Raw genomic sequence first — 14,888 nt, 5'->3', positions numbered from 1 at the left:
GCACGTATATGTATGTAAGTTCATGAAGATACTTTTGCTTCTTTTTTATTTTATTTTTTTTAATTGATATATATTTTGATCCAATTAAAATAATAATTATATGTGGGTCAAGTTTGATATGGTTTTCTAGCTGCACGATTTAATGTCAGTACCATCATATAATCAGTAATATTATACATATATGGAATCACATTCACATGTCCACTTGACAACTTTATTGTTAGATCACCCTCTAGCAGCTCTTCAATTACTTGGACCGATGAGATTTTAAAATTTATTATGAACTATAAGGGTTTAAGAAACATATAAAACCCTATAACACACACACACACACACATATATATATATGTGTGTGTGTGTGTACATGCATGTAATATATAAGCATTTATGTATAAAATCATACTCACATCAAACATGCATATAAGCAGGCATATATAAAATCATGCTCACATCGAATTTGACTTGATAATTTATTATTAAAAACTCCTCTTCAACTTTTAAGATTTGAAAATAAATTAATAATCTATATGATAAGGCAAAATAAATTCAATATAGACTTTCAAAAATTATTAATCTATTTTTAAATCTCAGCCTTTTAAATAATTCGCTTATGAATAAAAAAATATCTCAAGGTAAAACTATGAGATCAACTTGATATATAATATCCAACTGAATCTAGTTGTATGTATATGTATTTACCTATGTAAATATCATCACCCTAATTAGATATATGTTACATACTTTATTAATGGAAGTTGGGACAAGGCTTAATAATTTTCCAGTATGTCAGAAAAATGAGATCCACATATATAATAGAAAGCTTAATGCTCATAAAACCAGGTTTCTCATATATATAACAAGTATAAACCAAAGTTTTATTAATAAGATCACGTTGCTGGCCATCAACATTAAATGGATACGGCGCATATGACTGATCAATGAACCAGCAATGTTGAATCACAACTTTATTAATTTTTCTTTCTTTTTCTAGATCACATGAAAGGCATATACATATACATATACATATCTTGCAAGATTCTCTACTGGGTATGTTGGACATACATAGATATATATACACATAATATATAGAAGCAAATTATACAGAGAGAGAGAGAGAGAGAGAGAGAGAGAGAGAGAGATGAAGCGTAAAAGAAGTCGGCTATGAATTTTAAGAGAGGGGGGACCGTGGGGCTTAAAAATGTTGAAAAAGGTTTTAATGTCAGTCGGTCTTGTCTTTGTACACCATTTTTCTCCACAAAATCAAAGGGAAAAGTATGTCCCTCTGGCCTGTGGGGTATACTGCTACTTTCTTTTCTGATAAATTGCAAAGCCAAGGAAGCCGAAATATATCCATCTTGCTTTGAATGATCCAAAAAGAGAGTTTTAATTTTTCTTTGACTATGGGATGCATCTATGGCCGACACAGCTGGCCTCCCCTCCCCACTCTCTCTCTATTCTTCCTCACAATCACTGATAGATAATGTCTCTCTCTCTCTCTCTCTCTTACAAGTATCATCCTTGAAGCTGACGTCCAAATATAGCCTCGTTTTAATTTCCCCATCAAATTATATATCAAAACCAAAATACAGCAATATATATAGAACTGTTCATCTTCAAACCATCTCTATGATAGGTGACATGTCAAGTCGTATAAAGCTTGGTTTGGTATTACTATATAAAAGAATCAATTTTAATTGTGCTAAATAAAAAAATCAGCTTAGAAACGAAAAAAAGTTACATTTACCATTTATTAACTAATAAACATGAATGCTGTATATTTTACAACTATTAAACTGCATAAATGATCAAATTAATTAAATATGTTTATCTTAATTATAAGACAATAACTTTTTTTAAGTCAACTTTTTTATCTATTCTAAAATCTGTTATATAATGCAAACTCATTAAAATACATGAAAAACTAGTAAGAGATATGAAAAATTCTACACTTGTCATTTTATTATATCTTTCGTTGTAAATTGAAAAGTAATTGTCAAGAGACCAAATATAATTATAAAATCAGGCCCACATTACGTCGACATAATAATTTAGTATTAAGACATTTTTTATTAGTTGTTGCATAGCTTTAAAAATTAATTAGTGATAAAGATTTAGTTAATATTAAATTCTATTTGGACAAAATGATTTATCCTATATGGAAACAAAATATAGTTTATATTTTTTTAAATCTATAAATCAATGACTAAGAAATGAAACCATATGATGATAAAAACTATTAGCTAAATCTTATAAATGTCGTTTTTATTATATACATACAAATATAAAAAATTTTAAAAAAAATCTTATGTGTTATATGGATCTAATTTAGTAATAGATAAATAAGATGTAACTTTTTATAACTATTCAATTATAGATAATATCCACTGTTGGAAAGGTATGGAAAACTCTCCATTAACTGAATATATATGATCTAATTAATTAATACACATACTTTGGACTTTCTTCTTTGGGTAATAAATATACTTTTTCGACTTTCAAGCCCACTAGCTTAGCGATCAATAAAACCCATTATTTAGGATATTGGACATCCTCCACAACGTGATTCCCAATCATTATTTTCCATTGTGGTCATCAAAACAATTACTATATAAAAGATCATATTTTATTCAACAATTAGTTCATACACTTACTTCTGAAGTTCAAAAAACAAATTTTTAATGGCCAAAATATTCCAATTAGAGTAAGGAGAAACCAGAAACTCTCTTAAAAATCTTTCCTTAGAAACAAACGGTAATAAGCCCAATTAATTATTAAAATTTAACGTCGATTGTAATGGTTCACAAAATATTTTAAATAAGAATGGGGAACACGCATCCAATGTGGCTGACACACAATATGGAACCTCTTTTTTGCTACTTATTATTTTATATTTTGACACAACATCGAATGTTGAAAGCTCTCTTTCTATTTTGGCCCCCCTTTGCAAATGCTAATTTGCGAGGGACAGTTTCAAATTTAGCAATCAGTACTTAGATTGGACACAAAGTTTCTCCATTAATGATCCCAATCATTATGTTCATTTACTTTGGTTTTGTCAGTATAAGTTATAATTATTAATTTAAATTTCGTTTTTATCTTTACTTTATGGGAGTTCTAATCATCCATTATCATTCATTCAAGGTGGTTATCAATATAACTTTAAGTTTTCAGTAATTGAAATCATTGTTGTAGGACATTGTTAAAGAATAAAATTTTGAATTTCATCATTGCACGTATCTTTCCCAACATGATTACTCTCTTTGGATTTTAATCACCAAAGAAAAGAAGGATTTTATGAAATTTAAGTGGTTTCACATTTGATTTAGGGTTCAACAAAACAACCTTACACTCCGAAGTTCATGTGAACATTAACGGATTTGCCTCTTTGTGGAATTTCCTAATTTATATATAAAGTTATGATTTAATGGATCACCTAATTTATTTTATAATTAACCATTTAAGTGTAGAATTGGTTAAATTTACATGGCAATATTAATACAAAAACTAGTTCTTAAGGAAAAGTGAACTTTTTAATCGCAATCTATTAAATCTATTAAATTGTCGCATATCATGTAAATAACATTAGATTTTTCTTTAAAAAAAAAATTGTATTTCTTTTTTTGCACCCATTTAGTATTGCACCACATCATTATCATGCATTATAAGGTAAGTCAAATAGTCCACTAAATCAAAACTTCATTTATATAAATACTAGCATTCATATTTGTATGATGCAAGGCATGTATTAGCATAATAGATAATTTTAAAAATAATCTATAATAATTAATTGTATTTGAAAACTTATTTAAAAGTTTTATTATTAATAAGTATATTTGAATATTTTTTTCTTTTCAATCTATAGAATAAAGGTTTGTTAAGAATTATAAATTTGGATTCTATGTATAATATTATTCAATCATAGAGTTCAAAATTAAAAATATTTACCTATATAATTTTTTTCATTTATAGAATTTTTCTATCTAATTTTTTTCCATCTATTCAAATTCAAATGCGTTTATATAATTTAATTAAAATTAAAATGAATTTTAACAATATTTTCTATCTATAAAATTCAATTTTTTTTTAATTCTTTGCAAATAATTAATTTTCATATATTAAATATTTATAATATAATATAATTTATTTATTTATTTTTTATTATTATTATTATTATTATTATTATTATTATTATTATTATTATTATTTATCCTATAAACATATTTTTACCTTTTAAGGTAAATTATTTATGGATTTAAAAAATATTTACTTATTTAATTTTTTCCATCTGTAAAATTTAAATTCAAATTGAAATTCAAATATATTTATATAATTTAATTCAAATTCAAATGTGTTTATAATATTTTCTATCTATATAATTCAAAATCAAATTCAAATGTATATTTTGATTCATTGCATATAATTAATTTTATTGTATTAAATATATGCATTTTTTACTACCATATATGTTAACTTGTACATTATGATATAAATCAGTATCAAATTATATATAATTTCTGATGTATTATATATATATTATTTTAATATTATATATAATTTGATTATGACCTACAATTAATATGCATGTCAATAATCATTAGTAAAATATTATATATATATATATATATATATATATATATATATATATATATAATATATTATTACTAATCTATATATATACACACTGTCTTCTATAATAAATGATATAATTATAAACTTACATTGAAAGCCTATTTGTGCTAATAGTTTATCACAACTAACGCATAGAAAAAATGATAAATCTTCGGTCTTTGAATGAAATCAAAAACCATATAAATTTGTTATCTTTTTCTTTCATTCATTTCAATTAGATTGAATCAAATTGTTATATATTTTATTAGAGTTACAAAGAAGACAACAAAGAGAACCATAACATTGTGAGTTCTATAACCAACTTCGTGTAACAGTCCAGTCCACCCACATAAAATATTATCCACTTTGGGCCCCATCCGTATGGTTTTAAAAGGCATCTCAAGGGAAAAGTATCAACAACCTTTTATAAGGCATGCTTCGTTCCCCTTTCCAACTGATATGGGATCTCACAATCCACCCCCTTTGAGGCCCAGTGTCTTCGCTGGCACACCGATTCGGGTTCTGACTCTGATACCAACTATAATAGCCCAATCCACCCGCATGATATATTATCCGCTTTGGACCCCGCCCGCACGGTTTTAAAAGATCTCTCAAGGGAAAGGTATCCACAGCCCCTTATAAGGCATGTTTCGTTCCCCTTTCCAACCGATGTGAGATCTTATATTCGAGTTGCCAGAGTTGAATAGCAGCAAAAGTGATTGGTGGAATCAAAGTTTCAATTTATTTTTTATTTTTTAGTTTTTATATTTTCAAAAAAAATTTCTATTCTAACAAGGTAGAAAAATAAAAAGAAACGAAAAAGACAAATAAAAATTACACTGGCTATAGAGTGTAAATAGTTGGGTCGGTTACATTATATTATATTAGATGAACTTTTTTTTATAGAGTGTAAATAGTTGGGTCGGTTACATTATATTATATTAGATGAACATTTTTTTTTTTTTTTTGGGTACCTAAAGTTGAACTCATATGGCATAATCTGGACAATTGTGAAAGAGACTCATTTTTTCCTCTTTCAAGATGCTTCAAACCTTCGTTTAACATGTTGAAGAAAGAACAATCGTATTGTTATTTCTTATATGTCCTCAGCCTAAATAATCTCTTACGTCTTTTTTTTTTTATCTTTTTATTCTTCATCATCTTGAAAAAATTAATAGATAAAGATGAATCTATAATCAGTGATGAATCTTTGTTAGAAGCATTTTTTTCTTTTCAATTAGTTTCCAGCATATTTTGATTCAGCATCGTCAACTTCAATCAAAAACCTATAGCATGGTTCAAGTCTATGCTTATAATTAAGATGATTATGATTAGGATCTATTCAAAAAAAATTAAATTTAAATTAATAATAAAAAATAAAAACTTTAGTAACTACAAAAATATGAGAGAATAAAAACCAACAAAATATTCAATACCGAATTTTAAATAACCGAAAAATGTCACTTACTAATTTATAGACAAATATATTTGATTTATTTGATAAATAAAATAAAATTAAATATTTTGTTTATTTTAAATTTATTTCAAAATTATTACATATATCATTTTATCTATTGTTTGAGAGTTAATTGAGTGCAATAGCAATCTGTGACTATAATAATGTACCCTTTTTTATTATGTTCAATTTATTGTTATCAATATTAATAAAAAGTATATTTATTTTAAATTTATTTCAAAACAAAAATTAATTTTATATATTTTCAGGTACAACCATAAAAGATAAAATACTCTTATATTTTTTCAATCAATTATATAATATTATAATATAATAATAAAAATATATATTAATTGGTAAATAAAATAAGATCAAATAATTTTTTTTGAGCATAAACTTATAATTTGGTATCTTAACAATTATTATTTATGATATAATATTTTTTATATTCAAATAAAAAGATATCCTTATTTATTTTCATATAACTATATTTGTATATGTAAAAATATTTAAAATATATTTAATTAAGGAAACTATATATATACAAATATATTTTATGTGTTTGACTTATTTGATTTATTTAGTAAATAAAATAAAATCAAATATTTTTTATTTTAAATTTATTTCAAAATTATTACCATATATCATTTTATCAATTATTTGAGAGTTATTAAATGTAATAAAGATTGCAATTTTGTGACTATAACAATGTACCCTTTTTTATTATGTTCAATTTATTGTTATCAATATTAAAAAAAAAAAGTATATTTTTTAAAATTTATTTCAAAGCAAAATTTGATTTTATATATATTTGAGTACAATATAAAAAGTCAAACAACAAATAATTAAATAAATTTAATTAAAATAAAAAAGACAATTTCATAGAGAATTTAAAAGAAGAGTATGCTACGCATTGCGCATACTCTTCCTATATATATATCCTATATATATATATATATATATATATAGAGGAGCATTTAATCTACAAGATATTTGACAAATTTCTTTTGATAAATCATCTTAGCCTTTGATTGAACATATCCAAGGATAGATAAACATTCGAAAATTATGAGTTATATCCTCATGATTAAATTAATACATCCTTATATCTATATATTAAATAATAAGATGATATTTGTCAACATCTTAGCACTTAACACATTAACATGCTTTAACGTTTACGTTGAAAACTGACCATAACTATAAATAAGTGTATATAATGTGTTTATTATCAATATGAAAAAAAATAAAGTAATAAAAAACTATCATATCAATCATTCAAATTTAATTTCTGAAACATAAAATTCAAATTTAATTTTAGAAGATAAGCTCAATCTAGCTAAATAAATCCAAAAAAATCCAACTGCTGTGATAATAAACTTTAGTTTAATATTATGATGTCAATTATATCTTAATGGTTAAATCCTAATAGGTCAAACATAATCATAATTAAGATATATGGATAAGATAAAATTGGCCGTCTTTAGTTATTTATTATGATCATTTATCAGCAAGAATTCTAGAGTTCGAGTGTACCTTTAGACCAATTTCTTCTTTGGTGTAAGTTGGTATATAAAGGTGAATATAGATTACTGTGTATATGGTATAGAAATTAATAGTATTGATATTTAGGTGGCATAACTGTAAAGGTAAATGAAAAATTGTTTTCTAATACTATTATACAAAAAGGTTATTAATTAACTACATATTCTATTAATTTTTCTCTTTTAGGAAATATCAGTTACATATTAGCACTTAACACATTAACATATGTTGAGAACTGACCATATCTATAAATACGTGCATACAATGTGTTTATTATCAATATGAATAAAAATACTAAAAAACTATCATATCAACCATTTAAGCTTAATTTCTGAAAACTAAATCCAGCTAAACAAATCCAAGAAAATCCAATTGTTGTGATAAAAGACTTTAGCTTAATATCATAATGTCGATTATGTCTTACTGGTTATCCTAATAGGTCAAACATAATTATGGTAAAGATATATGGGCTAAGATAAAATTGGTTGTCTTTAGTTATTTATTATGATCATTTATTAGCAAGAATTCTAAAGTTTGAGTGTATCTTTAGACCAATTTCTTATTTGGTGTAAATGGGCATTAGAAAATTAAACATATCTAATGGTAAATGTAGATTACAATGTATATGGTATAGAAATTAATAGTATTAATATTTAGGTGATATAACTGTATAGTTAAATTAAAAATTGTTCTCCAATAGTATTATGAAAAAAGACTATTAATTTTTTATTTTCTTTTAGAAAATATTAATTTTAAAAAAATTTTACTTTTATAAAAAACTTAAAATGTGTAATCTATATCAACTTGACATTCATTCTAGACATTTGAAAGCAATTTTTTAAAATACTTTGTAATAATTCCCTCATGTGTTTTGGATCCTTGTATTTGTTTTCGTTTCTGAGAAGAGTTGTTATGTTTTGAATCTAGGACATTAAGAAAGATATATCTCATATCATTTATAATTCTTTTAAAACTCTCACTTATATATGGTTTAAGCCTAAAAGAGAAATGATAAATTTATAGATAAGATTCTTGAGATTTTAAGTTCAAACATTGACAACTCTATCCAAATAAATAAACATATGTAAAGATCCAAATCAGAGTCTGAAAAGATGTTACCCTCTATTTTTACATGGTTTTGGAATTGATTTTTTTTTTTTTTCTTTTATTGTAATTTTCTCTTTGATACAGTGAGAGACGGTGGGTTTTCCGTGTTGCCTCAGTTGGATCCAGAGTTGAAATTAGAGCGTGTCATCAAAACCCATAAACACACGCATTGCTTACTGGCCCAGAATCTTATCTCCTTAGCCCATAAGATTTCTAAAAAAGAGGGGAAGGAGGGGGTTTCCTCTTCACGCTTCATTACGTTCTCCTCATGACGATGGGCTTCGCTGCTTTGCTTAACGAAGCCTGAAATATAATATCAAAACGGAAATTTCCACGTTGTGCGCGTGTTCTTTCCGAGTCTCATAAGCTGTCTCTGTATTTTCACACACTACGTTCACCGAATATCTACTTCTGTCGTGACTTCCTGAGTGCTGTCAAACCAGCACTTCAATTATCAAATTCCAAATTTCATTTCACTGTCTTGTCGTTGTGAAAATTTGGCATCATAAAAATTCTCCAATTTAAAAAGTTAATTTTTGATATTATTATTTCGATGATAAATGATAAAAAAATAATAATAATAAAAATAGTGTTGTCAAATTCTAAATTGTATTTTAATCAAATTATGAGGTTCATATTGAAGAAAGAAAGAACGTGCATAATAAGTAAAATATATATATATATATATATATATATATATATATATATATATATATATATGGGATTCACATTTAAATATTATGATTCATATTTAAATCATATTTAAATATTATTTTAATTATTTAATTTTCAATAGGTATATATGGGTTCAACAAAACTTTTTTTTATTGTGGGGTCTATTTGTAAATTCTGTCAATTGTATTTTTAGCACCATTAAAAATGTCATTGGCAAATTTTGTCCCTTCCCATTGGAACAACAAAATAGATAAGTTGTGCCTTTTATTTTTATTTATTTATTTTTTAAAATGGCATACCAAATTAGCAAGCAATTGCAGATAATTGTAGCTTTTTGTTTATTAAAAAAAAAAAAACTTAGTTTTTCCATCATTGTATCATCATTATCATTATCATAATCATCATCATCATTCAATCCTTAGTATGCCGTTGTTTGTTCTACCTGGAATTAAAACGTGACCAAAACTTTTTAAAATTCTAGAAGAAATAAAATTTTATTTGACTTTCAAGTAAGTTATAATAAATTAAAAATAACAAAATTACCACCTTACGATTATAATATTAAAAATCAAAAGATTCAAATATGGGATCATCTATAAAGCTCTTGGCGGTCCCTATATAGATAAGTAGTTTAATTGTTATAATAGTTTGTCAACAAATTTTCAAATATGGAATATTCTATGATTTCTTTAATCTAATTCTTAATCAATAATGAGTATCCAATAGTAAATAAACATAAATTTAACTAACCTCATTTTTGTTGGATTTACATATATATATATATATATATATATATATATATATATATATATATATGAATAACTACTAGTTAAGGGTATCAAAAAGATGTTTACTAAATGATATAAGATGATATCATGTACTGTTTTATTTTTAATTAAAGTTATTTATCTAAAAGTTTACTTATTTATTCTTAATTTTATTATATTAATATTTTAATCAATAAAATAATAATTTTTCATTACTTTATAAATATTTTGGTAAAATTTTCAGAATTTTTATCTTTTTATATAAAATTTAATGGAGTATCTGAATATAATTTCTTTAAAAAAAAGAAAAAGAAAAAGAAAAAGACCTTTAAAGGAGCCGGTTCTAATTTTAGAGAATTAACAGATTATCCTAACCACTAAAAAGATTTAATTTACCACTATATCATTATTTTTTACCATTTAAATAGATTTAAATGAACTGCAATCATGTTTATAAACTGTTTAAACTATTTATAATTGTTTTTCAAAAATCTGTTCAAATTTTTTTAGCACATAGAAACACACTTACATTTGTTTTTTGAGTATATTAACACGCTTATTTTATTAAACACAAAATTGAAAAAAAAAAATCAATTACTAAAATAAATAAATAAATAAAAAGAAGACACAAAAACAGACGGCATCAAAGATGTTACGGCGCCGAAAAAGCACTTCTTTACCGACCTCATGACGTTCACAAATAAAAAAAAATCATTGAAAAAGAATTAAAAATGAAATAAAAAAGATTCATGCGAAAGACAGCAATCAGTTTCATTTTTATTTTTATTTTTTTCATAATCCTAAAACTCAATTATATACTGCTTTTAAAATATCAAATTAAAAGATATGCAAAATCCAAAAAAAAAAAAAAAGGAAATTTAATTAACAGTAGCTGAGGCTGCTGAGCTGGCAGGCACACATCATAAAATTCTACGAAAAAAAGAAAGAAAACGTGGCATATTATTATTAATATCTTTTTAATGTTTCCAGCAAGGACATAAGTACTAAAACATAGTCACCAGTTAAGCAACATCAGCAGCTATAATCCAAAAAAAAAAAAAGCGACGTCAGCAGCAAAGGACACGTGGTATACACTAAGTTCACTCAAAGAAGAAATAAATAAAACAAGGGAAACATAGCTTACTCTTACCAAGTCAAACTCAAAATTAACTGACAAAAAGGAAACACTCAGGTTGGACTCCTTGTGTGAACCATGACAGGCTGCCATTCCGTGTCCAATTCGCACCCCACGTGTCCCACGTATCCAACGCTCTCTAAAACTATATAAACACTCTCACTTCACTTCCCAATTTTTTTAAAACAAAATCCCATTTCTGGAACTAAATCTCTAATCCTTTCAAAACACTTACTCCATTTAGAAAATCTTCTATTTTCTGTTCTAATCATTTTCTGAAAAAAAAAAAGTGAAATAATGGAACTTCTTACCCATTTTTCGGACCCGTACCCGTTCTACTCCGCGAATGACGCCCCGGAGACATCATCGATGTCGGACGCCGGAACGACTGCCGGAGGTCGAGCTTCTCATTCAGATGAAGAAGTTATATTGGCTTCGAATATGCCCAAGAAGAGAGCCGGAAGGAGGGTTTTTAAGGAGACTAGGCATCCGGTTTATCGAGGAGTTCGTCGGAGGAACAACAACAAGTGGGTTTGTGAACTCCGGGAACCAAACAAGAAGACGAGGATATGGTTAGGGACTTATCCGACTGCTGACATGGCTGCTAGAGCACATGATGTAGCTGCTTTGGCATTCAGAGGGAAATCGGCTTGTCTGAACTTCGCGGACTCTGCATGGAGGTTACCGGTTCCGGCTTCGAAGGATGCTAAGGAGATAAGGAAGGCAGCCAACGAGGCCGCCGAAGAGTTCCGGCCGAAGGAGTTCGGTGGTGCTTGTGGTGAGTGCACTACTGCAGAAGAAGAGTCAACAACCACGAAGGAAATGGAGACGAAAGAGAAAACGTTTTATATGGATGAAGAGACTGTTTTTGATATGCCAAGGTTGATTACGGATATGGCAGAAGGTCTTCTACTTTCACCACCTCATTATTTGACTAATGATTTAATCAATTGGGATGATGATGCAAATGCTGAAGAAGTTTCACTTTGGAGTTATTCCTTTTGATTTGTTGTACATGATAGTAAGAATAACTAGGATTAGTGTGACTTAATAATTTCACTTGTTTTTTTTTTTTTTTTTATTAAGATTTGTGATTGTTTCCCATTCTTAAGATGTTCAAATTTTCTTTGGATTGGAGATATTCAAATTTGCGTTGTATTGTATTGGACGTATAGGGGTTTTTAGAAAAAGAGAAGAAATCATGAAATTGTTTTTAATGGTAAATACAAGCATATTTTTTATTAGTATAAATGTGTTCCTCTTCCTTGTTGGCCAAAAAAGAATGTGGTCTTCTTGAAAAAATATAAAATGATACAAACAGACAAAATTATGATACAATTTTGTAATTATTGCAGTCCGTAAACACGTTCGACGACTAACACATATCACTACAAAAAGTTCCATGGATGTCAAACTAACTTAATAAAAAATTTTGTGTTACGTTCAAAGAATTTAGTCTTTTTGGAATTATATATTCAATTTAGATAACATTCAAACCGAGTTAAAAGATTTAGACTATATAACCAATCATTATTAGAATGTATAATCTCATGAGATTTAATAAAGTATTGTTACTAATGAGCATTAAAATACCAAAATCCCAAAATGGCAAAATAAACCTTATATATTAATTCAAATGAACCACTAATTGATCTTCAAGTCTAGAAATAACAACAGGGTTTGGCAGGACAGGGGTAACCTTCCCTGATCTTGACTCTATTTAGATTTGTATGTTCTATCCCTATAGGATGGGGATTCCTCAATAGGGAAACGAGGCAAGGCAAGAATTCCCCATTCATCCACCAAAAAAAATAAAAAATAAAATTTAAAATATTTTTTTTTAACATAGAAATATATAATTTATGCAAATATTATAAATAATCCAAATATACTATATAAATGTAATATTTGTAGAACATAATATTAATTTTCAGGGAGAAAAAATTATATATTTTTTTATAAAAAAAATTGAAAAATACAGCATTATTGTGTTATTATAGTGTTATGGTGTTTGAAAGTTTATCTTGTGAAGATAAACTTGATAAACAAAAATGTGTTTTGAGTGTGACGGACTTTGACATCCATGCAAACAAATTTCTAATTAACGTGTGGACTATTTCGATAGATATAGGAGAGAGAGAACATGCAGAGAGCATATATGAACTCATTTATTAGGGTAATAGAATTCAACATAGGACCTACAGTTTCTAATTTTCAGCACCTCCACATCTGACTTTGTGTTTAATTTTGATGTGTGCAAATTAAGGTGGAAAATCCGTTTACTGTACGTGTGACATCCCTTCTATTCTATGGTGTAGATGTGTAGAAATAATTAGATGCTTCATAGACCTTTTGGGTCAACTAACGGTTACACTAGAGGACCAGATACATTTATCATATGTAAAACTCAAAAGTTATTTATTATTATTGAAGAAAAATTTAAGTTTTTTTTTTTTTTTTTTAAGGAAAAAATTATCTTAGGTTAGATGAATATATATCTTCCAACAATATATATCTATTATTTTACATACTCACATTAGGATAATTTTTTTAAAAAAAAATCTTATTGGAATTCAATAATTAATTAATATAATTTAATAATTAAAAATAAAAATATTGATATTAAAAATTTAATTTGAACGGCATATATTTTCTATTTTCTTTTGGAATTAAACCAAATAGCAAATAATGTTTAATAGTTGTTTTTGAGTTTAATTAGATGCATGTAGCCAAAAAAAAAAAAGAAACTCCACTCGGTGGGCACGATGACGATGACGCCTCAACTTTATGAGTAACATTTGGCTAAAAGTTCGCCTCTAATTTTTGTCGGTCCCACTACTGGACAAACCTTTTGTTTGATTTTTTTAAGTCGGTCCCAGTACCGGACTAACTTTTTTTCTTTTTTTTTTTTTTTTTTTTTGGGGGATGAAAAGTGGACTAACATACTTAATAAAACGAATGTATAGTATACTGCTTTCAAAGACATACTTAATATTGGATCATGTAAACTGTAAATTGTATTGGTTAATTAATTCGTCTCATATATATAATTTGATTTCCATTTTGTAGGCATAATTTTTTTTTTATTAAGTTGCAAAAAGAAAAATACATATTAACTTTTTTAAAGCATAAATTAAATTAGAGAAAGAGAAAATATTTTTAAGACTCAATTGAAAGGATTTTTTTTTTTTTTTTTAAATTGAGAAAGGAAGATTACATCACCAAACCTTTAATCCAAAATCTAGAGATTTATCATCGGTGGTTATTGAGCTATCCTTAAAAAACAAATAAATCTAATTATTCATTAGTGATATCTCAATTCATAATTTTATAAATGCTGTCAATGTTTTTTTGTGATAGTGCAAGTAACAATAGTCATTGTTGTTTAAGTCTTATATATATATATATATATAGATGATATAATAATGGATTTATAGAAAGAAAAGGCAGCATCTGTAGTTATTAAATCTATATAATTTTTATATTCTAGCGATTGTAAATGAATGTCTTTTATATTTTGTTTTTCATAAATTACTTATTATATCATTCTTGCAAATATACATCTCTCTTCCCCATTTAACATGGTATAAAAAAA

General features: G+C 26.2%; 1 protein-coding gene across 1 annotated transcript; it reads left to right on the top strand.

The window, feature by feature from the left end:
* Nucleotides 1-11,464: 11,464 nt before the first annotated feature.
* LOC107404829 (dehydration-responsive element-binding protein 1B) lies at nucleotides 11,465-12,544 on the top strand. Its single transcript, XM_016011832.4, has one exon. It carries the CDS (start codon nucleotides 11,591-11,593, stop codon nucleotides 12,296-12,298), a length of 708 nt encoding a protein of 235 aa, XP_015867318.2. The 5' UTR covers nucleotides 11,465-11,590; the 3' UTR covers nucleotides 12,299-12,544.
* Nucleotides 12,545-14,888: the final 2,344 nt, after the last annotated feature.

Source organism: Ziziphus jujuba, chromosome 6, assembly GCF_031755915.1.
Source record: "Ziziphus jujuba cultivar Dongzao chromosome 6, ASM3175591v1".
Lineage (NCBI taxonomy): Eukaryota > Viridiplantae > Streptophyta > Magnoliopsida > Rosales > Rhamnaceae > Ziziphus > Ziziphus jujuba.
The sequence above is the reverse complement of the archived record's forward strand: the minus strand, read 5'-3'. Positions and strand labels throughout refer to the sequence as shown.